Below are 26,388 nucleotides of genomic sequence, written 5' to 3' on the forward strand. Positions count from 1 at the left end.
ATGTCAAACTGTGCGTTTATTCCAGTAGTTTTCAGTGTACAAATATTTCTGATGAGGAAATCAAAACCCAAAAGATAGAATATTCATATGTGACACCCACACAATGTAATTTCCGGAACACGCATGAAATGCCGCATGCAAGAAGTGCAATGTTAAGTGAACATGACATTTGTAAACAGTAAACGAGTCGAAAGACTGCTCGAGATTTCTTTTTTTTTTTTTTACACTAGTGCAAAGCGTTTTGAGAACACACTTTATAAGGCTTAGAGGAGAGCCACTTTCAGAAATTGGTCAGCACACATAACCTAACCTGATGTTCCACCTGAATGTACGGGGGGGAGCACAATCAGAACATACAAGACTAGCACAAGCTAATGTACACGAAGGCCGGGAACCAACACAAACATGAGTAAGAAGCACATGCTGCAGCCAAGCACACCGAGGCTCCACTTTGGTTTGTTGTCGTGCTCGCTCTATGAAGCCAGCTCCATAGGCCCCTCGTCTTCGCCGTCCGCACGGTTAGCACGGATCTCCATCAGCGTACGTGCAAAGCGCGTCCAGTCGTCACTGTGGGCTACTGACAGCTGCGGGGAAATGTAATATGGAATTAATGACGTACCGTACGATCAAATCTCCAGCTAAGTCACAATTCACCATTGTCGAATTAGACACAGTCATAATCAGGCTCGCCAATATTTATTTCAAATGCACGCTAAAGTTAGCCGTGGTAAAATGAGTCGAGCTAACCTGCTAGCACTGCCCTGAGTTGAAAACAGGCGGGGTGCTTGCCTGCTTTGTGGTGATGGCCAAGTCATGCGGAGGTTTTTTTTTTTTTTTTACAAAGACGTGAAGAAAAGGAAAGCGAAGGGGGATCAAACACACACGTTCATAACAGTTCTGACATTTGGGTAAACGCGCAGGGCTACCAGACTGAAAATGATCCGTTGCGGTGTTTGCGGAGGTTTTTACTGTAACATAAAGTACTTGATATTTTTAGTTCATTGTGCTTGTCTGTCACCATCCATGAAACATCACAAAAGTCCAGTGTGGACAGGAAAGGCTTCATGAAGCCACTTATATGCAATTTACCACTTTGTCTCTCACCATATGTTGGCATCCTAATATGTCATTTCATATAGCGCAACTTGCATTTCACCGCTAAACGTATGGAGACAAAAGTATTGGGACGTCTCATCTGCCCAGAGAACATCGTCCCCTCTGAACTCAGGAACAAAAAAGTTTCACGAGAGGGTGTGTTCTGTCTACCTCTCCAGTATCGTAGACCCAAACTCGTCCCTCCGAGTCGCCCACGGCCACTTCCTTCCCTCCAGATGACCATCGCACTCTGTTGAGGGCCGACGCACCTTCGATTGTCACACTGGCCGTCGGTACCTAGCAAACAAACGTTTTGCGTCCGTCAACTTGACGCAAGATGACAGCAAATGATATTAGGTCGCATGTAATGTCGTTGCTAATTACGTTCGTGCCTTCCTTTTGGAAAGAGCCTCTATAAAATGCCAAGAATACATCAGAAGGCTTTTTCACATGAAGTGTTCCTGACATGCGGCAGGCAAGTCTGACACTTGTCACCAGTGGCGACAGAGGCCTTGGCACCGTGTCTCTTCACACACAAAGATGCCGCTGCTGCTTCTGCTGGCGAGTATTTCAACGCGGCGCTAACCGCAGACTGGCTGCCATTAGCCCGCTGGAGTCCACGGCTCCGCCCAAGCGGATCGGAACAGAGCGCTCTCCATTGACTGTATATACATGTGCGTGAGAGAGTGCGTGAATATCTGCTGGAAATGAGAACCAGGCGCTCCGCACTTCTCTGTTAATGTTGTTATGACTGTGTGTTTTTAATATGATGCTAACAATGGGAGTCTGTTGCTATTAGACGCTGTGTGTGTGTGTGTGACTTCTGTACATCCGTTTGTGTGTGTGTGTGAGCAAATGTTTCTCATAAAGCACATTGTTAGGCCAGTTAGGCCGTCGATAATGAACTCTTCCTTTGTCGAAGAAAGGCCCCTGTTGAGGGAACCATGGGAACGCCGTCGTCCGTCCGCCTTCTGCGGACGAAAACCCGGCGATTGTGATGACATCATCGCCCGTGCCCAGTTAAAATCGATAAGGGACGGGACTCGCGAGTAAATGTAGGGGCCTATTTGTCATCTTTCCCAAGAAAGAAAGTTGTTGAGGATACTGTGGCTATTGTTTCTATGGTAACCAAGAGACAGGAAGACTCTTTTATCTGTGCTTCTAGCGGAGTAATCCACACTGCTATGACAAAGGATGTTTTTCCTTTAGAAGTTGAAATGGGTGCAATTTTGTTTCTATTGGATTATTCACCAAAGAGCTGAAGCACATCTTCATCTCTGCTTTCTAGATGAAGTATTAGCATAACGGAAGCTCTAACCACGGCTCAAATAACGCTATCGCCGCGCCATTAGAAATCTGTGGTTTCTGTCTTTTTGGTGTTATTCGTGAATACATTTCGAGAAATGATTCCCTCGAGGTGCTTGCATCATGTCTGGACTAGAGAACATGGAATCATTTCCGTGCCAGTTGGAGCTATTCTCTTTTTTGCTAATTAATCCTAAATCATACACATTGGTGACACATCACCTGTCTGAACTGTTGTTGTACTTTGATAGTTTGAGGATGGAAGATTGATGGAAGAGGGCGGCGGGGGTGCTGAAGTCGCATGCGTATTGCGCAGAGGTTCGTAGGAATGTTGGGAGGGAGCCGGGACGAGTGGATGTCACCCGGCGTGATTTAAAGCAAGAGCTGTGGGAAACGCCCACGGGGCCACGAGGGTGTTTGGTTGTGCGGTTCAGGTCGAGGCGTAGCAACGGGCCCCCGGGACACACGTCAACAGGGCGAAAACACACCCGCGACGACCTTCACTCAGTCATCCATCACGGCAAAGACACACCTCCGTGTCGTTGTTGAGGTTCCATAGGTCGAGGCGGCCCATGCCGTCCACGGAGGCGAAGATCGCCGGGTGCGCGGGCGACCACGTGACATCATAGACGTAGTCGGCATTGTCCTCAAAAGAGTACAGAGGCTTGTTTTGCTGAAAGAGATCAGACGATGTTTACGATGGTGCCAAACAGCTGTAGAGAAAAAAAAAAAAAGTGAGCGTTCAGGGTTAGAGCGTTGACTAGCCGGAGAGAGACAAAAAAAAAAAACGAGAGAGAGGGAGTGAGCGAGCTTCAGACAGAGTGGCGCTGCCTCAGCCTTGGGGCCTGTCTGGGTGCGCAGCCTAATTAAAAAGCCTCGCACATTCACACAGCACCATAAAACCGCTGGGAGAGATGAAAGGGTGGGCCCCTCCACAAGGTGTACTGGAACCTCAGCACAACAGCTGTCTGCAGCACAAATGGAACAGACCCAAACGCTTGCAAATGAAAGCTAAATATTACAAATTGCAGTAGTTTTGAATGTATGCTAACAGCAAACTTCTGAACTAGTATGAGCCACGCTCAACGAACATCCCTCCCAACTTTTTCTCTCCGGCCCCAAAGATTGCATCCATCATTTTCTGAAAATATGAACAGCTTTGCACATTCCATAAATCCCATCTCAGCTGAGCTTGCAAAAATAGTGGATACATGTCTTCTGTCACCTGTGCTGGTGTGGTTCATTGGGTTCCTGCGGTTCCCCTTAAAGGGAAGGGAATTCCCCCAAAGCTGAAACCCAGTCCACTTTGTGCGCTCCTCTTTGTCTAGCGTCATTGATAGTTATTGATTTGCACGACTGAAAATTCTTAGCCAGACCAGTCAGTGCGGCAGCAATTGAGAAGCGCCAACGGACAGAACGCTCACCTTAGTGCTCCAAAGTTTGACCGTCCAGTCAAAGGAGGACGTGATGAAAAGATGGGAAAAGTCCACAGTGCCCACGGCGTTGTGGCAACTGATCCCTGTCACGGGCCCCTGGTGGCCCTCGAATATCTCACAGATCCCCGCCTTGCTAAAAGAAAGGAAAAAAAAAAAACACGCTCTTGTGATTTAAAATAATATCCATATATATTATGGCTAATTACGGTGTGCGCACTAACCTGCCGTGTCTGGACGCAGTGTACACAGTGCCCTCCTCGCTCCCCACCACGTAGTTGTTGACGTCTCCCGTCGGGAAGGCCATGCTGGTTACTGCCACCGCTTTGGATTTATTATACACCAGTTCCATGCTTTCCTACAAGCATACATAGAGTATTATCCTGCATGTATGCGGCTTGTCCAGTGATTGATATGATGGGAACCTGAGGCTGAGACAGCATGTCCAGACTCCAGGAGCACATCCTTCCGTCTGTAGACACGGTGATCAGGTTGTTGGCATTCTGGGTGCCAACCACGTTGACGCAGTACACCGGGTGCTACAAACAAGAGAGTGACTTCAATTCACGTGGTGTACTTTACGTTGGGGCTCGAGGATTTTTTTTTTTTTTATAAATCGCCATTATGTACCTTAAATGTCTACTCTTATAGTCATGATGTCATTCAGTTGTCGCTAAGTGTCGAAGGCTTACTTGTTTGCTGCAGAGTTTTCTTTAAATGGACTCTACATCTGGTTACATGTACTGCTGTGCAAATCCACAGGAGTGTGTGAAACCATAATGTCATTACTGGTTAGTAATTGATTTGTGTCCTGGGCCACACAAAGAATCCTTTCAGCAATCAGCACCATGCTAAGCTGCCCGCTCTCACTAAGTGTAGAGGACATGAGCGAAGGCCTCATTATTCCGTAGCTAGCCACTTTAAGCCAACGAGCGTCCTTGTAGCCGTGGCTATATATGACGTCTGTCGTTGCCGTGTAGCCAGTGTGCGGTGCGGCGTGTCTGAACTGTCGTGAAATTGAAGGAAGCAAAAAAAATAATCATCAAGTCTCACGGTGTGCGCAGCAGCCGACAGGGGAGTCCTCTGGACCGGTGTCCGTTTGTGACTGCGGTTGTCCCACAGGACGATCTGACCCGAGTAGGTGCCACCCACCACCAGGTTGGGATGAAACCTGGCGAAACCTACCGACACCACCGGAGACTGTAAATAGATAGGCGGAGTGCAGTGTGAGAATTAGATAACAGTGGTGTGAGGATGTTTTTTTTTCCCCTGAAGATCTCTTATTTTCAAAATGCAATTTTGCTTCGTTCTAATATTGTCTTCGCGCTGGGTGGCGCAGACAAGACGGCGAGGGAGATGATGAGTTTGGCCGTGGCCAGGGCTACGGCGAGGAGAGAAGGGGTGACGCTGGGGCGCAGAACGGACAAAGGGGGGAATTGTAGTCCTCTTTCCCCCTCAGCCGTTTCACATTACAGCATCAAAACGCCAGCAGCCAGTGGAGCGCTCACTGTAGCCTCCATCATGACAAGCGCACCCTTTAACCCCCACTCCAAACACACACACACACACACTCCTCCCGATGCTGTGTGTATTGCCTTTGGGTTCCTCTTCACTGCTTTTCCCCTTCAGCACTCCCTGACCCCTAGCCACTGTAGTATCTATTCTTAGGACTTGGTAGGAAGAAAACATTGCAGAAAATCATTTCGCTTCCCGTCAATCGGAAAAAGATGAATCTATTAGCATTGTGTCGATCCCATTTCCTATTTTCAAACCATAAAAAGAGTTAACCCCATCCATCCCGCCTTCCCCACTGTCCCTCTCTCCATCCCGACCACTGAGCCATGTGCAAACCAGCCCACTCCAAACCCCGAGTTCATTTTGTCAAGGGGACTGGAAAAGACACCAGAAGGAAAGCAAACACTCTTTCTCTCTTTTTATGGTTTCTTCTGAAGCGTCCTGGCTTCCAGAGGAATGGCGCGGGAGTCGCTTCAGATGTCAAGACTCAAAATAAACTCAACTTCTGCGGTGAAAATAAAGTTGCTTCTAAGCCGGCGAGGAGGCCCTCTCCCAAAGGTTTATTTATACAGTTCAATAAAGAGGGATACGGCTGTATTGATGGCTCAAGCGGACTGTAACCAGTCGCAATCTATTATTGAAATAGAAATGTTACGGCTACTGTGGCGTAATCCCACGGATGCACGATACAAGCCCCATCCAAGAATTGCTTCGATACTGTTTACATTTCCCCAATCTGTGATAAGCTGCGGTTGTTGTTTGATGTCTGCCGTGACTCCACCATAAAATCGAGACTTCCCCATTGAGACAAACTCACCCACCGCCGGCCGCAACAATCATTGTCTTTGTTTAAGCACCGTGACCCCTTTCAAAGGCTAAAAGGGACCACTGATTCATCTCATGCATCAGTAGCCCACTAACTAATATATCAGTTATCATTTTTATCTGAAGAGTCATGAAAGAGCTATTGACAGATAATAATAATCATCATTTATGGCAGGTGGAATAAATCCTCTGGTCCCACATAAATAGCCGTTTTGGATTTTAATGTCGGATGAAACTTTGGAGTGGATTTAGAATCCCACAATTGTCATAGCAAGAAATGATGAATGACTTAAGGTTAGCTCTTTGTTTGAATACTTGCATGGATTGGGATCCCTTCGTATTTGACCGTGTGTTGTTTTCAAATAAGCAAATGGTTCACCTTCAACTCCTCCGTACATTTGTGTTCATACATCTGGACGCTTCAGCAACACATCTGTCTAAATAACACCTTAACAGCTCTCACGTGTGATTACATAGCCAAATCAGGCCTGACATTATTGGTTTTTTTTTTAAATGCCATGTGGTGATTCTCATCTCGCATGCAGCCCCCCCCACCCCCTTAACCATCAACATTTGACAGACCAGATGTGAAGGGTGAAGAGATGGTGACAGGTTGCAGGATAGCAGCAAAAGTCATGCCCACGTGTATTAAATCGTAGGAAATGCGGGAATTGTAAGGAAACAAAATCTCACGCCCGACATAGTACCGGCTCCCTGTGCTTCTGGCAGCTCTTATTATAGAAATGGGTAGTCTTATATTAAGGATGGCAGACTATGATCAAAGATGGCACCTAGCAAAAGTATAATAGAAAAAGAAAAAGAAGCTGCTCCCTCCTTTGTTGCCTCCTATCCTCAGGGTGGGGTGCAGACAGTAGATAGATCCACACCTCCCTTCTTACCACACTCATCTGGTTTCCACTCGGCCTTATCGGGACCAGATGGATACGTCTTCTGAATCCCACCACCTCCCCTGACTTTGCTAGTTTATGACACCCCACAGATTTTGTCACTCTGCGGTTTTTGCCAAGGAAAAAGAAAATAGCAACCACAGTCTCCATTTCACCAGGCGGAGAATACAAACTGAAAAAGGCCTCGATTTCACATCTTTTTTTTTATTTATCGTATATAATGTCAGTGTCATTTTTATAGTCAGGGCAGAATTCGTAGGACTCAAACACAACTGCCCCATTGTCCAAAAAAGGGCAAGAGAAATTAAAATTGATTCCACAGTTGAATTTAATTGAATGCTTTAAGAATATTTAAATGTTATGGACGGAGGTGTGAGTCACAATAGCATTTTAAAAAAATAAAATCAAAAAATGTCAGAGTTCGATGGACGGTAGCAGTGGGGGTTGTAAAAGGGAGCAATGTGGTTTCGGGGTGTAGGTTCACCACTGCTTTTGCGTCAAACGGACCCTTTAATGTGGAGTGACGTTGCTCACTTTACATTCTGGTGTCAAGTTGCTGAAGATTGAGTAGTGTTCAAATTGGCCCGAACTGGGATGGATTCAACACTCAGCAAGTGGCAGCCTCAACAATGAGAAATCTAAAAAAAAAAAAAAAAATCCATCTAAAATAGCGTCCGCTAAAATACAGCACTAAATAAGATCAGGACTTTAGGACCATTAAGATTGTGTACTAAATTTCGCCAAAACCAAGCAATAATTTTAGCACAAAGCGAATCAGTCTGGAACTCTTTTGGGATTTCTCTGCCCATTCACTGCCTGCGCAGGAAATGTAGAAGACCGGCCTCACCAAAACCTCATTTGAAACGATAAACCATCTGTAATCCTAAAACAATAAAAGCCCCCCCTACTGCACCAGACCTCAACCACAAACCCCAACGACTCAGCTCTTGTCTTTCTTTTGTATCAAGCCATTTATAGAGTCCAAGCATCTACCTATCCGTGCACCAGATGAGAAATCCTTTTGTGGGCAAGGCTGGGTAAACAAAAAATGGCTGCAATGCTACTAAAGCTTCTCTCTGGGCTTGCCAAGAGCAACAGAGAGGGACTGCCAGACGAAGGCGTGCGTACGCCAGCGAGTGCATACAGTAAACATTAGGTTTGCTTGATTGGGGGGATGCATTGGAGAGATGCTTCCTTTTAGTTACAGAGGCCATGCGGAGTGCAAATAGATGCAGGCGAGAACATAGAAAGAGAAAAGGGAGGCTTTGAAGCACCATTATCATGCAGCTCAACCTTTCTTTTATGTATCGGTACATCATATTTCACGCACGGATCAGTCGCTCGGGCGCAAAACGTCCGTCAAAACTAAACGGACTCGCAAAGTATGCCGTCGATGCCTTCGGAAATCCAAAACATATTTGTATATAAATCCCAAATGTAACAAAACGCAGGCCTGCAGTCCATCCATAAAACCACACAGCGATATAAATTACAGGGCAGTGAAACAATTAAATGCTTAATGACGGGTGGGAGTCGACTGGGTAACTTCATTGTGAAACACTTGCACGCAGCGAGCAGTCCGCGGGGGGGGAGATAGGAAAAAAAAAAAGTGAATACGTGCATGCATTTTGCAACATTTTTCAAGCAATGAGATCAACGCCTGCGACACTGACGCTTTGGCAGATGATTTCCATATTGACGCGGCAAGCGTCGTAATTGGGAAACAGAGGAGCAGTGTGGGTGGGCCAACACTCACACATATGCGGTGGCGTCGGATTAGGAAGTGGTAGGCCACATCATTTTACTACCGAGAAATTTCTGGTAGCTTTCGTCTGTCTCCTGGGAGATGTGAAGACCCCCACCAACCACCCCCCAACACACACACACTCATCAACCTATAGCGTCTCCCGTTTTCTCAAGTGTCACCCGCTATTAGCATCATACCTGTCAATGATTTTCTTTCCCAGCAGAAGAAAAGTTTCCTCCACAGGAGTTTCTCTGTATGTATTCATAGCTTCTGGTTCAAGCTCTATTATGGGCTACAACAAACTTGACAGTTACCTGACAGTGGAAGATGTACTCTGGCGTGGCTTTTTTGAATTTGATGTTCCATACCAGGGCAACACCGTCCGGGTCGTGGGGGGCGTCTTCGTTGTTGTTGTAGGAGGCAACAAGCAACTCGGGATACTAAGATGGACGCAGAGATGAATACCCGTGTTTTACTTTCAACTAGGCTGAGGGGCTCACCTGAGGGGACCAGTCAAGACAGGTGACAACGCGATGTTTGGACCAATGGTCATCGTAGAAAAGTCTCGTGAAGCACAAACTGGAGCCTCCGGCCTGATCTCTAGAAGCATCCGACATGAGATTCGATGAGACAAAAATTGCTTTTGGACAACAAAATCAACATGCATGGGCATAAATTGAAGTCACCCTTCCTTGTCTTCTAGGGCGCGACCACCGTAGTCAAAAAAGATGTCGCCGCTTTCCGCCAGAGCTCTCTCCATCACCCGGATGCTGCAGTCGAAAAAGTTCTGGAAGTCGGACGAGTGCATTATTTGTTGCCTCTCCTCCTCCGTCAGCTCCCGCAGCACAGGGAATGAGCCTGCCGGTAGGAACAATTTCACTTTCATTATTTTTAGCAGTATAAAGATCAGATTGATGGTCCCTCAACAACCGTAATGTGCGACACCAGAATTATTTAGTTAATTGCGTGCGATTTATCATGACCGGCAGAATAAATGAATTGCAGCAGAACTCACCATATTTTTGTTTGGTGGTGTACCAATCCACTTTTTTTTTTTTTTTTTTTTTGGGTGTGTGTGTGTGTGTGTAAAATATGTGCCTTGGCTCGATTAAAGTCAGGACAATATGACGAGCGAAGAACACAATATGCGGGCACTGTCGACATCAACGACATTGTGTTCTCCTAACAAATTAAGTTAACCCAGTCTCTATCCGAACCAGAGCAACATGCAGGACCTAATAAATGACAAACAGGTCCTAATGAATGTTTCATAAACTTCTACAGTGAAGAATTTCAAAAACAAGACACAAACAATACAGCCTGCCTTTGAACAAAATGCTTCCGCAGCATGGGGTCCGCTTATTGAAGTCACTGTCCCCCAGCGCCCACATGCCATTTTGCGGCCTGGCGTGCGTAGACGCACCAATGCGGACCTTTAGCCTGCCTCTTGACTTTGATCCCCCCTCCATCACGACCATCAAAGAGCGGACCTTCTAACAGGCCGCGATGGAGACGAGATGGATGATTGTGCGTTTATGGCCGCACGTGTTCGCTTGAGTCACACGCGGCACGCCGATCACGATGCCACGTGTGCGCTTGAAAACGGGCATCGCTCATCACTGGCCTTGATGCGTTGTGTTTGCGCTTCCTTTCCCCCCCGTCTGCCTTCTGGTAACACGGGCACGCTCTGTTGTTCTATGCTTTGAAGTACGGTCCAAGGGTCACGTGGAAGCTTTTTAATCACGGCTGACCTCCACATGCCGCAGAGCCGATATGTCGGACAAGTCTTAACCCCCGTGCGTAACCTCGTCGGCAGTCGCACGCTGATGACACCCGCTGATAGCGGCGCACAAGGAGACCGTGTTTGGTGACGGAGGGTGCATAACTCCAGCTTGTCATAGGAGAGGCCGACGGTCAAGCCAAAGTATCATTTTGAAATATCCGATCGAATTGTATCGGGAAAAGAAATGATAAATGGCTTTGCGTGGAAACGTTAAGGCTTGTGTCAACACGGCCATTTTTTTTGGGGGGGTACCTTCTTTATTTTCCTTGTCGTCTTCATCCCGCGGCTCCGACCCGGGGCCTGGTTTCGTTTCCATCAGCTCTTCATCCTCCTCTTCCTCTTCTAAAAAAAAAAAAAAAAAAAAAGGAAAAGCAAAACAAAAGCGAGAGAAAGAAAGAGAGAGCACTTGTGTTAATCAACAGCTGTTCCAATTTTCTCTGACCTCCCACTGCGCACCTCCTTGTCAACCCCTTCTTAGCGAAATAATCATTGCCAGACACGTACAAGTACACCTGACTTTGGGAAAAATGAAGTCCAAACGGGTCATTTGCGATCATGCAGATGTGTATGAGTCTGTTTTTGTTCTTTCGTTTTTTTATTTTTTTATTTTCGCATATCTAGTTATCTTTATGCATCAAACAAAACTGTGTTTGTTTCCAAAGTGTTCATATGAGCACATTCACGTTTTACACACGGCAGGAAATAGAAAGAGTTGTGTGTGGAGTCCCTCTTCCCGTCTTCCTGTCACCTTTGACCCCTAGCAATGGTATGTATGTGTAAGCGGGGATTCCCTTTACATTCCCCCCCAATCAGGCTCAGCAATTACACTTGACTATTCGTTCAGTGTGTGTTTGGGAGGAGGTGGGAGTTCAAGCGTGAAAGGTTACTGTCAACACAGACACCTGCTTGTCAGCTACTGACCCCCCCGAACCCCCCCCCCCCCCCCCTCCAGGCTGTGTATTGGTAACCCTTGCCAACTTCCCCTCCTCTTTTTTTCTCTTGCGGCCTCCTTCTGAAACAGATGCTGAGAGTCGGGTCCAAAGATCGCTCTGACACTGCGGCCAGACACCTGCGGTCTGCCAACACGCACGCACGCACACACACACCCTTTGCCCACAGTGCCAGGGGTGGTGCGGGGTTAACTGGCGCCGGGTCAAACTGACAACAGGCGCTTAGTCCAGTGGAAGGAAGTGACTACATCACACTCTCAGATGTGAGATGCTGGCTCCTTCCATGTACGCACACACACACACACACACACACACACACACACACACACACAATGTCAGGGTGTGTTTTACTCAGCTGGAGTGCGGCCCGGGGCAATGTTAACCACTCGCTCCTGCTGCAGATGAACGAACCATTGCGTTTAGCACTTGGACATGCCTAAGCTGATAATGACCTCTGTGGCACTGCTCCTCCAGGCAACAAATCTCATTCTTCATTGTTGTCGTGCACGAATAAGTGAATCATGGCACATTTTGGTGTCGAAATCCACCGCAGAACACATGCTTTGATTTACAGTGGAACCTGAAGTTACCGACTTAATTGGTTCCGTGAGCCTGTTTGTAATGTGACACGTTCATAAATCCAGAATCATGTTTCCCATTCAAATGAATGTAAATGCAATGGGATTCATCTGTTCCAGACCCTAACACTTAACTCCTTTTTTTTTTGTTTTTCAACAAGTGTGCGTTTAGAAAAAATAAATGTCATGCAATCTATCAATAAGTGAAAACACACCATAACGATGACAAAGAAAAACTCTTCAATAACATGGGAGGACTAATAAAGCTAACAAAGCCTTTTGTAAATAGAGATGATTTTTTATTTGGGAATTTGTTTTGCAAATTTTTCGTGAAAAGAGACGTATCATTTCCACTCTGTGCGCGCTCAGTGGATGACTAATATTGTATAAATGTGGTGTCCAGTGCCAGTGTCCTAGTTTGCATTGGTCAGTGACTAATCTGCAAACTTCACAAGTTCAGGGAAACGGATCGCCAAATGTGGAAAATAATGTAAGCAAAGTCTTTTTGGCGGTATCCTTTCCTTCTTCTTCTTCTCCTCTTATGTCTGTCCTATTTTCTTGATCCTGTCATGTCCAGACCAGTGGTTTGGAATGTGTGGTAAGGAAGATGGGAGGAGCGAGAGGAGAACGAGAGAGCCACCACATTGAAGGGCGATCAAACTGTCAGAGCTCAGGACCCACGGGCCTCTGGTGCAAGGCGGCGTGATTCATGGCTGACGGCTTAGCTCACTAACGGCTTGACAGTCCGGTTCTCCCATGAAGGGATTGTTGATGCTGTTGCCATTTGCCATACATCAAGTCCCTCTGTCACAAGCCTGCACCAAAAATATCAGCGCTGTTTCTTTTGGATGGAAACAGACACTCATGTGTACTTGATGTGGGAGCGGTGACGTTGAGAAATAGGTTCTGTAGGTTTCTGAAGTCGAGGGAACCGCATTTATACATTCCGGGAGACTCACGATATAGCTCACCTTCAAAAAGGCTGCTCTCTCTTTACTCTCATCAAAGATAGTGAAAGGTGGCGCAAATAGGACGGATGAATTTTGGGGAGAGAAGATCATAAACAGTTCGCAGGGGTCCCGCGAGGTTGGCCGCTCAACAGACCACAACACAAGCACTACGCCGAGGAGTAGGAGGCAGCCACGGCGACTTGAAAGGCTTCTCTAATGTGGCCGTGGCACCACACACGCACGCACAGTCACGTCATTGAGAACAAGTCTTATTGTTGAAGAGACACACACATATGCACGCCATCCTCGAAGCATATGTTCCTCGTAACCCCAATGCAATCGGACGATCGTCTTCTTTTTATTCGATCAGTCTAACCCAATTGAATCCTTGTACTGCAAGTACCGACTCTACAAATGTCACACGGATCGAATGAATGTAGGAAAACGCACGTCTGTATTGAAAGGCTCGCTCCAAAAATATATTAAATATTGACTATTTTGCAAATCACTTCATCACCCAAATTCGTTCTCAATGACTTCCATATGTTTAATAGAGACCCGCATTAGCTTAGCGCGGTACAGCAAGTCAGTCTTGCCAGAATCGCATCCAAATTTGTCCCCAGATACACACACACCGGCAGCCGGCCGGGGCCTGATGCGAATCTGCCGAGGCCAAAAGCCGCACGATGATTTAGTTCATCCATCTCGCCACCGCATTTCTTCACACTGATCAGAACAATGGCGAGCGTGTGTGTACAGTGTGCGAGTTTGCGCGTCTCTCCGCTCGCTGCATGCCCGCACATAACCGGATTCCATTAAAGCAGTCGATTCAGCCCTTTGGTGGTCTGCGGATGACGCTGCATCCCTGATTCCCCTCTCCTATCTTTTTCCTCTTTCTCTCTCTGCCTCACTGTGTCTCACCATGCTCTCTCTCTCTCTCTCCAAAGCGGTGGCACCCAGCCTTGGCGTGGGCCCAGACCCACATCTTTAAACTGAGCCATCATACCACACCACGGCGTGCTCTGAGCCCAGCCGCAAGGCCCTGATTAAAACCCATGACTTCAAACTTTCCAAACTGTCAAATCGCGAGAGAACCAGAAGAGAGGGAGGGAGCGACAGAAAATGCCTTACGTAAAAAAAAAAAAATCACAGCCGTGGCATCGACTCAATGCCAAGGCGGGCGTCGCTGAGAAATATAGCTACTTGCATCTTAGCGTGTCTTGAAAGTGATTGGCCATGTGCACTTGCATGTCGGTAGTATTTCATATCGTTTCCAATGATAAGTGTGTGGCCGCTAAAAAAGGCCGAGTGACAAATTTGCAAGCTTGAGACTTGTCCAGTCCGTGTAGAATGTTCATCACATTCTGTATCAATACAATTGAGACTAAAACTATCTTATAAATGCTAAATAAATAGTTCAACTTCATCATATTGGTAAAAAAAAAAAAAACTTGCCACTTGAGTTTGCAACTAAGAGCACATTTGAGCATGCTTTATATGCCAAGAGTGCCTCCTACTGGAGAGTTTTGGGATGTCACGTTAAAGTCAATCCACACAGTGAAGCCGCACAGTCATCACATTTCTTTGCGCTCAAGTCGCAGGCCATAAACCATGATGATGATTTGGAAATTAAGTCCTGGATCCAGTGCAACTAGAACAGTTCATTTCAGCGCGTATTAAATTTCTAATGTTTTTCCCGAGGAACCACAGACAGATTGTCTTAGTGCCAATGTTGGCAGTTAAGCTGTTAGTATTTTTTTTTTTTTGGTCATTAATTCACTGACTTAAGCATCATTTCCTAAGTGTAAAGCGTAAAAATAAAGCCACGAACCGGTCAAACAAAGGTTTTGTAAACACGAAACTGGCCGTAGGCAGCAGACCGGCCGTGGCAGTGAACTTCCAACCCTCCCAAATGAGAAAGCCTCTCGGGCGTTGACGTGCACTTGTAGTACAAGTGGGACCACCCAGGCACACTTTCTAGGCCCACTATTGTTTTACACACACATAGGCACGTGGAAAGGTCCAACTCCACTCAACGGATTCTTGTTTTGACCATTCGGAACTCTGCTCAGTTCTCGAGCAAGACACAGACAATCCTTAAACCTAAAGTGACATCTGCTTTCAGTACAGTGAATTTGTAGTCAGAGTACATTTTGTTCGGCTTCCTCACTGTGGTTCCCCTCCATGTGAATTTTGCCTTCAGAAAACACAAGTACACACACGCACATACATGCATGCGGCCTGTTGTAGCCGCCTGGCTGGAACAACAACAATGTTTGAGAGAACTACTTCCATATGTGGGCCGCATACACCCAGATACTGAAACATATACAGTAACTACCTAAGCATACAAAAGTCATGAAACCGCACTCCTCTTTGCAGAACCTTGAAAAGTGGCCACAAAGCCCACATGTCTGTTTTATATTGATGGGGCCGGGCCGGCCGTGCGTTGCATTCACTTTGATTCCAACGCGGCAACCTTGGGAGTCATTGGCACGAGTTAAACCCGCCCTACTGATCATGTTTTGGACAAAAAGCATCAAGATGAAATCCATTTTTTTTTTTTTTTTTTTTTTCATGTGAACGACGACTTTGGCAACAACAGTCATGGAACGTTGTCAATTGTGTGTAGTCCCTCCGAGGGGATGTGTTTATTTGTAAGCCGGCGGCGGCGCAACTTTTGCATTGAAAATCACAACAATAGTTTGGATTGGAAAGAAGAATGAATGAAAATGCGAGGTGCTGACAGAGAACACGTAGCGACCCATGACCCCCGGGTTCCTCCAACACACTGGCTTATTTATATTGCTTTGACAACAGTAATCCCTCAAAATCTCAACTTGTTAAAATGATTGTGATGGATAAGAAACGTGCACTCAAAAATAATCCGACGCTCGACTACCTCGGTGTTTTGTTCTACATCATAACAGTATATGTAGCGGATCTTAAACTTTTTTGCACTCTCACCACCTAAAATAACAAGTCTCCCAATTGTAGTGGGTTGACTGTAAATTGCTTTGAACCAACCATGTTTGACATCTAGTCAAGTTTGCCAGGTAATAACAAGAAAGCAAAAGAGTGCTTAATGTCCTGCCAGTGTTTAGGATCACTTTGTACGTTTGCCATTTAGATTGTTGGACAGTCGAGTTGGTGACCACGTGGGTGGCCGTTGCTGTATTTACTCTTGCATTTGACTTTTGATTGATGAAATTCTATTTTGTAATAGTCGTCGTGTTCAACGTGACAGTGGCCTTACTGGTTAGTTAGCTTAAGGAGTGAATTACTGATACACTGCAGTTGTACAGACCGTGAAAAGTAATGGTCCAGAAAACACGATAAGACAGATCAAGTCTGCAGACCCTGTGAACTTTTAACCCAAAGAGGGTTTTTCCAAACTTACAATATCACATTAGAACACACAGAGAGCTTTTTTTGCTGTATGCGGTTCACTGCAAACAATTAGCGATGGAATCATAACTCGGGATTTCCGCCAGTGTCCGGTGGTCCTCAGTTACTTTGAGTCAGCTTTTCAGAAAGTTTGATTCTATATACATAGAAGCGAGACTATTGTCATTTTCCACGCTGGCCAATGTTGTTTTCTTTTTCTCCCGCTCTCACTTTTCTTCTTATTTTCAGGGCCACCATTGTAGCCCATTACAGGTCTTTTAAGGCACCACTGAGCAGAACCCATTTACCAGGGAGGGCCACGCTCATACTGCTTTCAATTTCCTTGACCTTTCCATCTACTGCCAACATCCAAAATAGAAGATAGTTATCTGCAGACTGGGATCGCTTGATTTGAAGTCGTGGCATTAACTGCCGTCACGGCCCAGTGGGGCCCGGCTGCTCCCAAAAGGTTTTGAGGGGAGAAACGAGTCTTTGTTATATTGAAAAGTTGGCCGCATTGTGCTTTCATTAACTTTGGATTTCCACGCATGTGTCAAAATGCATTTGTCGTTCCAGATGTTTGGTTGAAATGACAGATATGCTACTGAAGTACAACAATGCTTCATTCCCAAACTAATAGTCATTTAATAGTATCCAGACTGGAAGCATTGCTCGAAATGTGGCAGGTGCACACAGGAATGGCAATTTTGAAGGAGGTGTTCTTTATTTTATGCACTTGAGGCGGGAGATTGAGAAAGTGCCAACTACCTGCTGTAACAATAGTGCCATTTTATTCCGGGAATCTGTAAAGCAGATAAGCGCTTATATTAAAAAAAAAAAAATACTTGCACAAATATCTATATTCATGTAACACTGTGAGTAAAACGACTTTCTCCAATTTTTTCTCTTTCCAGGTATCCAGATTCTGTTTATTTCCATTTTGGAAGCAGTCTGAACACAATTTTGCCATTCCAGCTTGAGGATGAAGAGAAAGGTATGACCCACCCTGCCACACTTATGCAAAGCTATATTTCTATTAAAATCCAAAATTAGATGAATCCCAAAATTTGCTAGCAGCGACAAATACAATTTGCGCTTATGATGAATTTCAAAAAACACTTCCGGCATACGGACAGACCGCCATTCACTCACACTTTGTTTGACCTCGCTATATTAAGTTACTATCACACGCCGCTTCATTTTTCCCTTATGTCCCAAGGCGAGCGGCCGTCCCGTACGACAAGCGTGCCCATTCAAATGCATTAAGAAAACAGTAAATAAGTGCAGCTAACCGTGACTGGGACTAATCCTATTGACCGACACAATGGACACTCGGGATCAACTATAGGGAAAAAGGAGGCCCAAACACAAACTTGCGCCACACAGACAAGTAGTACAAGAGGTCAAAAGTTCACGAGGGGACGAAGCCATGAGAATCACGACCTAAAGTGATTAAGATACACAATGTCGATTTTGAAGTCTTTCTTTAATATCATTAAGATCAGGGGGAATTTTGGCCCTAATAACATTTCATCGGGATCACACTCAGACAGAGGTCAGAAGTTGACAGCAGTCATCGCGATCGGGACGCTATAGCAACCGAGGCAACGTCGAGCTAAACGTTACAAGTCGGCATTGCAATCAACAAAATCCCGAGTAAACAAACAGAACCAGCCAGCCAGAAACACACACAGGTGGCAACATCCGTTTTATTTTCTGGTCTTTTTCCTCCCCCACACACGCACTTGCTTTGTAGTCCTCTGCAAAGAAAGGTCTCCTAAGTCCAGGGTCAGAACCCTGTAGACCTATACGCTCCAGTTCTGGCTCCCAGATGTTCTCTTCAATCCACACGTGCGCACACACACATACTCCATATCATCTCTATCTTCCTCCCTGGAGTTGCTAAGACAGCTGGCAGCCATGTGACTGTAGGGGTTGTACTTCCTGCTTCCTGTCATTATAATAGATGGTTCTGGTGGTGGATTCCAGTGCCCCCTTCTACCAGCAACCGCCGAGCACGCACGCACACACACACACACACACACACACACACACACACACACACACACACACACACACACACACACACACACACACACACACACACACACACACACACACACACGTGCACACGCACGTCCGTCCTCATCAGCATCCCCGCCTTTGGCCCTCCTATTTCCTTGACAGATCTAGGAATAGATCACATGCAGCGGCGGCGGCGGCGGCACTCAATAACATGTGAAAAGAATGCGCGCAGAAGCCTACGATATATTGTGTAGAATTTCAGATGTTTGTGCGACATCAAACCTTGTTGTGTTGACCATATGGAGGTTGTTTAGACTGGCCAGTGCAAAACAAAACGTCTCATGCCTCAATGGAAATGTAAACACAGTGAGAGAAATGTAGCTCTTAGTTTGCCTGCAACACACCCAAGAGTGCCAAAATCCACCCGGAATCATTTTTGGCTCCGTTTTCCATCCATCATTCTGGTTCTACTTATGACCAGGAGTCAGAAGTATTATGTGCTATGTTTGAAGACACAACAATTGACAGGCAGACATGGTCTTGCTGCCCTCCTTTCTGTTTTTCTGAGATCTTTAAGTCACTCCAGCTTTTGCAGGCTGTGAACTTGGCTAACCAAAGCAGGATCAAATTCAACCACCCAAAGTTGACAGTTTAGCGCAACATGAAACTTTTGGTGCCCCCGCTAAACCCTGTCAATATCTAAATTGCTCCTCCCCCCCCAAAAAATGTGTGCGAACGTAAGACTTGCGGGAGTGTGTCAGGAAAATTGTTTCACCTTCGGATACATGGGCAGTGTGCGGCGTTTGCGTCTCCTTGCTGTACAAGACCAACTCTTTGGGCTGGAAATCAACTTGCGTGATCTTCGAGGCGCCCAGCTTCTGCATCCTCCGCCTAGTTCACAAAAATAGGCATTTGTTTTAAAATGAAGAAAAAAACAACAACCTCAAAACAACTTTGTTTTCCTCCTGAAAAAAATGTAAATGTGCTTTTCTCTAGTGTCATATTTTTCGTTGTTGCTTTCAGATGACATACCCGAGCTCAGAATCTGCTTGCAGCTGCAGCACAGAGGGGTCTGTGTCCCACTGCAGGGTCCTGACATCACCAATAGAGGGGGTAAAAGAGCATACATGTCATCATAGACAAAATGCCTACACCTCAGTGTCCAAATGTCAGATTTTTGTGATATATAAATAAAGCCAGTGAGAAAAAAAAAATCCCTAAAAGAATAACCTGCGACTTCTTGCGATCATCTTTTTAGATCACAAAAACCTGGCAATTGAACAGAAGTGTGAAGCCTTTTTTTATTTTATATATACCCACTGCATCATACATGTGTTAACATTCATCATGACATCCAGCACATAAATGTCAAAATGGACATTTCCAATGAGCACGTTTGACATACATGCAAATGCACCTGCCATGTATGTCGATCATGTGTAATAGCTGCAGATTATCTTTCATACAGAGGGCAAATAAAAAGTGAAGTGTGTGGTGGCAAGCTGGCGCTGAAATCTACAATTTGAAAAAAGGCAACACTTCCAATCAGACTTGGCCGTTTTTTGATGATACCTTTCAGGGCCACTGAGTGCACCCATCAGACCTTCAGCTGCTGCCGTTTCATTAACCTGCCACAATGATGACAATGTTTTTTTACACTAACCCCAAAGACACCCATTGTCAATTTGTGATAAAGCTCAAACCATGTTGATCTTTACAAATTGAGGGAGACAGCCAGTCTTGAGTTGAGAAAATAAAATAAAAAATCACCAGCAAGGTGCAAAGGAATGAAAGGGGAACCGTCAGCGCTGGGTTTTGATCCAATAAATCACAAAGGCAATACAATAGGTGCCTCTCAGGCTTCCTATGCTCGTCAGGAGATTTGCTTACCTTAAGCTTTGTACCTCCGACTTGCTTTTTGAGAAACCTGACCTATAAAGTGAAACGCACACAAACACACACACACACACACAGCCACAAATGGAAATGCTCAAAAATGACACACTTTTGTCCAGGGTGGACTTGTGGGACGCGTCTTTCATACGGGCCACTGAAGGTAAGGTACAGTAACGTATGAAAAGCCGAGCAATTTGTCACTGCTGGAATCTTCCTGACATTTGACCCCAATTCCACCCCGGTGTGACACTTAATAGTTTTGACGACTCGAGGTGTCACTCACATATTGACCTCAACAGTTATGTGCTGCAGGACAATTTATTGGGGACACCTGCACATCCAATGCAAAAATATGTTTCTTTTGGCTGGAGTTGGCGACACTGTGACAATAAAACTGCAATGCTGCTGTTGAGGCATGTGTTTAGTGGTCATCGATTTACGGACACAATGACGTATGTCACATGCAAAACACCACAAGCTCACCACACATACACTCATTCTTACCTAAATCTGTGTTGCAATTAACAAAACAACACACAGAGAATTGGTGTCAAAATAAAATAGAATGAGCAGAATGATTCATGAGTCCCCAAAACTTTGATGGCTCACTGTCGATGCTTTTCAATGGAAATAAAACAAATAATGAAATGAAGAAATGACATTGTGGCATCCTGTTTTATAAATTGTGCCAGTCATACCTGCCTGCTGCTCCGCTATCAGCTGAATCCTGGCTCTCGGTTTCACTGGGCGTGCCCATTGATTTGGATGGGGATAAAGTATTTGGCACTAAAAAAAAAAAAACAAGCATGTCAAGATACATATCAAGTATAACAATGCAAAACAATCGGGCGGGCATGCATTGGCTCATTTTAAAAGTGATGTTAGAATAAGTGCAGCTCAGCTCCTAAAATGGTTTCCCAATAATGAGGAGCTGTTACACAATTAAACCACAAGCGAAGAACATTTCTGAAAGCTGACTGGAAGTGAAAGACACCCTTGGGAGTCCAACTAATCAATTTGAAATGAGCACAGGAAGATGATACACTTCTAAGTATAGCCTTATGAGTCACACGTAATATTAGTTCAAACACACAAAATACTGTCTATCCAGGAGGTGTACTGACCTAAAGGAGGCTCGGGTGAAATGCCGATACTCTGCAGCAGGGCCTCGGTCTCCCGGCGCTTGCGCTCCAAGTCTGAGTCCTCTGAGGTCGCCTCCGTCTTCTGTTGGATCTCTGCCTGCTCACAAGAATCCCCAAAATAGATTCAGACTTGCAGGTGTGTTGACTTCAATGCCGTGCGTGTGTGCGGTCTACTTACTTTTTGGGTTGCCTCTTTCTTCTTCCTCTCCTCTTCTTTTCTCTTTTTCTCCTCCCTGATCTGGGCGAGGCGCTGCTTCTTGCGCTCCAGCTCCGCTTTTAGGTCACTTTTGTCTGACATGGTCTTCTGCTTGGGCTTTTGGAGACATGACATCATGATCATCATGTGGATAATCCAGATAAATAGATTGGCAAACAAGCATCATTAGCGTGTTGGATTACATTTGTCATAAAGAACCTGCTTACAATTTCACTCGGCAGTTAAAAACAAGTGATCATGCATTCAAATGCTACCCAGAATAAAATAATTTGTATAGCAATTTACCACGCAATGCCAGCAAAAGACAGATGTTGATGTCACTTCAATCTCTATTTAGAGATTCAAAATACCTTGTCCGCTCGTGTTGATAGTGATGTGTCACGGGAAAAGATGCTGTCTCACTGCAATGCCGGGAGGGTTCAACACATCCTTTATCTAAATGATATTAAAAGCAAAGGGCGTTTAAAAAGCCACCAAGCAGGTCTTGCAAAACCGTTTGGCGAGGCTTACAGATTGCAGCGGCTGACACAGGGAGATGACATGAGGCAGGTGCAGGTCCAGAAGCGGAGGAAAAGGATGATGCTGAGAAAGAGGATGAGGAAAGCCCACCTCCACAGAGAGGAACTGACCTATTGTCTTAGCTTTTGCTACACTGCCATCTTCTGGATGTTTGGAGAACTGTTTTATTATTATTATAAATATTGGTGTTTGCTACACCGCCATCTTCTGGACAGTTGAAGAATGCAATGTGAGCTTCAAGTGCTACTTTTTCCAAGACGTATTTTCTCTTGGGATTTTAAATATGTGGATTCTGACTGCGCCTTGACTTGTGCTTCTACTCTCCGGCCGTGCCAGTATTGGTCATTTTACGTATCACGTTTCACAGAGCATCTGTTTAGGTTTCAATATGCAGAGTACAACACGGGAATAATGTAGAGGCGCGCATTGATTTGTTGAACTGACTGCAAGTAATTCGGCCTCTGCGAGATGTACACTAACGTTAGCTAGAATTCGGTCACAAATAGGACATATTGCACACTGGATTATAATCTAATGGTTTATATTTTAAAATATATATAACTCGTGTATGTATGCACTAGATACAGTCCACCAGTGGGGGGGAAGCTGTGGGCTGTATTGGTTTGCTCTGCGCTCTAGTTTCCCTCTCAACAACCTTCCGCCCCGCCCTTTCCCGGCTAACATGGCGGCCATTGGTGCGGTTTAATGTCAATTTCGTCGTCGTCTCCGCCCAATAACAATGTCAGGACTCGGGACACATCATTTTGGGAGGGTCAAAACATGCGAGGCGGACACCCCGCGGGAGAGAAACGGATAATATACTCTCATAACGGTTCTGACTTAACCACTTGATATGGAATGTTAATCAAGCGCCGTTTTGTTATGTGTGTTTGCTAGGGGGGAAAGCAGAAAACTGGAGTGTGTTGAAGGGAAGGAGAGTTCATGACAACCGGGCTCTTTAAAGTGCAAGGACAGCAACAATGAAGTTGGCTCAGTTTTTGTTGAAAAACAGCTCAGCGGCTGGAATACCGAAGCAAGTGGAGAGGTTTTCCAAGTTCTCACCGTCGCCTTTGTCGATGAAGCAATTCATTGACTTCGGTAAGTAAGACATTCGTTTATGTTTCAGAAAGTCTTGCGACATCTCAAGGGCAGCTGTTCTAAAGTCAAAATGACAAATGGCAATGAAATGGATATTATGTAAATTTCCATGGTAATTCAGAGTATTCAACATGAAAATTGTGACTACAATCTATGAAAGAAATAATTAGCTCTTGAACAAACTTAGCCCATCTTGTTGCATGATAAACAATAGAAGTTGCAACATTCTTCCATATATTTTTCTTTGGGAAAGCAGCTTCATCATGATTTGACAGAACTGGGTTAAAGTTTGTTTGCTAAATTGTGTTGTGTCACCCTTGTGACTTCAGGCTCTGCTGACGCGTGCGAGAAGACCTCCTTTGTATTTCTGAGGCAGGAGCTCCCTGTTAGGCTGGCCAACATCATGAAAGAAATTGATTTCCTCCCGGACAAGCTCCTCGGCACTCCTTCCCTAAAGCTCCTCACCAGTTGGTACGATACACTACATAATGTCTCTTTTTAATCCAACCAAAATCTCAGAAGTCCCAAATTCAAAGGTCAAAAGCACTATTCAAAATGGTTGTGATACAGTACAGTATATGTCGCAAAGTAAACTGGAAGAAGTCCAAGCCGGTCAATGCTTTATTTTATTCCTACACTTTAATTTCAGTGCTCAAGATTGTAATGTATTCATATGACCACTTAAAGCATTTTGAAACAGTCCTACCTAATCCAATTGCCATTACACTCCAGTTGTGATGCAGGTCTCGTGATGTGTGTCCAATTAGATAATGTTGACACGCTGTACGTTTCCCATATCCGTTCACCACTTCATGTGAAACGAGACGGCATTGTCATCTCATATTTATTTCCATCACAAACGTGTTTTGTTGACAATGACCATAACCTTTCTACACGTTTATTTAAGTTACGCCTGTATCAAGGTGCATTGTAGCATATGGCTTAGATAACAGCCATTGAGGGAGCACACAAAAATGATATTCAGCCAGCCTCATGATTCCATTTTCTTATTTTAGCTTGTGACTCAGAATTAATTTTCCTGAAACCAACAGGTGATTGTCTATGTTCAGATGTTTTGTTTACGATTGTTTACTGACACCAAGTGAAAACAGAGCGTGACAAAGCAAGCCAATTCTTGCCTCCTTCTTTCAGTGACATATTCAGGCTTACGTGTCATTAAGAATGAATATAGTCGAATCTAGTGATAAAAGTGTGAATTTTATTAGTGATGTCATTTTTACATACATGCCAATGTTCAGTCAAATCACAGGTCCCATGAATTGCATTATTTCATAACAACAACTTAGTTGAGCATAATAAAGTTCTGTGCTTTGTGTCTGGTATTCTAACAAATTGCCAGGAGTAACAATAACACATTTGAGAGCAATCCTCCTCCACGTCAGACTTTGCTCTCGTCTGACAGTTATTTTGGCACGACTGTTATGTGTCACGTGATGTAATTTCAACGTCAAAAGTTCAGTCGGTACCCTTCCCCTTGTGGCTTCCTGGCATGTTTGTGTATTTGGCCCACGCGCCTGCTTGCGCGATGGCTTTCACTTTGTGCAGCACACTTGCCCAGTCACGTGTCGGTGTCGATGAGCCGCGCAACCAGTTTTTTTATTCATTGTATGAGAATGTTCTTTCAAGTCACCAGATGTTTCCATGACAGGAAATAAAGTGGGGTCATTTGATGCTCAGCCTGAGAGAAACATTATTGCATTGTTCACCTTTCACCTACCTTCTAAGCGCTCGCTCGAGTGTGTGACTGTAAGCTGCATTATATGCGGGCTTCTTCATTCACTGGCCTGCATGCACAACTTTATGGATCAAGTGCTTAGCCTATAAAACGGTGTTTTCTTTATTTTGACATATTTAAACCCCTCAACAATCTGAATCCGTCTTAAGTGTTGTTTATTTTTGCTTCCCATAGGTATTCACAGAGTTTGTTGGAGCTCGTCGAGTTTTTAGAGAAAGATCCAGATGATAAGAACATCCTAACAGAGTAAGAGATTGATTTACGAAACACACACATGCTTGCGGACATAGTCAAATTTGTTTCTATTGAACTCATGCTACAAGTATAGTAATTATTTGTACATTACGCTGTAAAATTGTGGCTGGAAATCAAATTTTGCATCTTCATTGACTTCCAAATCACTATTGACTTATGACTATTGACTGAATGAGTACTTTGATAAATACAATCTGCATAGATCTACAGTTCAGTATTTACACAAAATATTTATTTAAGATGTTTTTTTTTTTCACAGTGTAGCTCTCATATTCATCCTGCACTGCCCATTGGTCATGTTTTTTTTCTTCCTCAGCTTCACTCAAAATCTGATTAAAATCCGGAATCGGCACAACAACGTGGTGCCCACAATGGCTCAGGGTGTGGTGGAGTTCAAGGAGGCCTTCGGCGTGGACCCCGTAACCAACCAGAACGTGCAGTACTTTCTGGACCGCTTCTACATGAGCCGCATCTCCACACGCATGCTCATGAACCAGCACAGTCAGTATAGCACTTATCAGTGAGTTCATCCTCACACTTAATGTATGTTATATTCAGTCAGGTTCAAGTGGTTTTTGTTTGTTTCATAGCATTAAAGCTCAGCACTGTATGATTCGAGACATGAGGTCAAGAATTTCACACGTTTCTGCGCTGTGTTTTGTAGCATTGATCTTCGACGGCAGCGTGAACCCGGCTCACCCCAAGCATATCGGCAGCATTGATCCCACCTGTGACGTTGTGGAGGTTGTAAAAGGTAATGAATGATGGTGCTCACTTCTGTTTCACAAACAACATACACACACTGAATGTGCCATCTATTCTCTGGACAGATTATTGACTGTATTTATTTTTTTTATAGTCAGTGTAAAGGGTGGAGTGTCGAAACGCGTTATCATTAGATTTATGGCTGGAATTTATTGGGCATGTGTGTTGGGTTAACCGGTTCGTTAAGAACATCATATACTGTAAATATCATTGTCCATACGTTGTCCTGTTCTAATCTT

General features: G+C 44.8%; 2 protein-coding genes across 2 annotated transcripts in view; one reads left to right on the forward strand and one right to left on the reverse strand.

Moving 5' to 3' along the window:
• pdk4 (pyruvate dehydrogenase kinase, isozyme 4) overlaps nt 1-26,388 on the forward strand; it is a 56,970-nt gene that overhangs the window by 27,591 nt on the left and 2,991 nt on the right. The window contains 9 exon segments of the mRNA XM_085901326.1: nt 9,532-9,692; nt 17,391-17,470; nt 19,525-19,614; nt 21,509-21,675; nt 23,173-23,373; nt 23,703-23,844; nt 25,304-25,375; nt 25,701-25,885; nt 26,049-26,138. Of these exon segments, the coding sequence (XP_085757452.1) occupies nt 23,256-23,373; nt 23,703-23,844; nt 25,304-25,375; nt 25,701-25,885; nt 26,049-26,138 (607 nt within the window). The 5' untranslated portion in view covers nt 9,532-9,692; nt 17,391-17,470; nt 19,525-19,614; nt 21,509-21,675; nt 23,173-23,255.
• dync1i1a (dynein cytoplasmic 1 intermediate chain 1a) lies at nt 92-22,594 on the reverse strand. The gene is made up of 20 exons (XM_085901338.1): nt 22,267-22,594; nt 22,107-22,191; nt 21,718-21,852; nt 21,522-21,636; nt 21,096-21,183; nt 20,392-20,433; nt 19,534-19,593; nt 19,277-19,392; nt 10,864-10,953; nt 10,662-10,664; nt 9,515-9,686; nt 9,329-9,428; nt 9,143-9,268; nt 4,887-5,033; nt 4,259-4,372; nt 4,058-4,191; nt 3,825-3,969; nt 2,933-3,073; nt 1,267-1,392; nt 92-584 (listed from the first exon to the last, which is right to left on the reverse strand). The coding sequence occupies exons 3-20, from the start codon at nt 21,835-21,837 to the stop codon at nt 474-476; spliced, it is 1,950 nt and encodes a 649-aa protein (XP_085757464.1). The 5' UTR covers nt 21,838-21,852; nt 22,107-22,191; nt 22,267-22,594; the 3' UTR covers nt 92-473.

This window comes from Syngnathus leptorhynchus, chromosome 20 (genome assembly GCF_054491065.1).
Source record: "Syngnathus leptorhynchus isolate UIUO chromosome 20, UIUO_Slep, whole genome shotgun sequence".
Taxonomy (NCBI): Eukaryota; Metazoa; Chordata; class Actinopteri; order Syngnathiformes; family Syngnathidae; genus Syngnathus; species Syngnathus leptorhynchus.

Excerpts from the sequence above, each read along its gene's own strand:
- dync1i1a (XM_085901338.1), bottom strand. The coding sequence starts at position 21,837 with ATGTCAGACAAAAGTGACCTAAAAGCGGAGCTGGAGCGCAAGAAGCAG. Across the intron at positions 21,184-21,521 it reads TTCACCCGAGCCTCCTTTAG|TGCCAAATACTTTATCCCCA; the intron begins GTCAGTACACCT and ends TTTTTTTTTTAG. Across the intron at positions 10,954-19,276 it reads CACTGCCCATGTATCCGAAG|AAGAGGAAGAGGAGGATGAA; the intron begins GTGAAACAATTT and ends TTTTTTTTTTAG.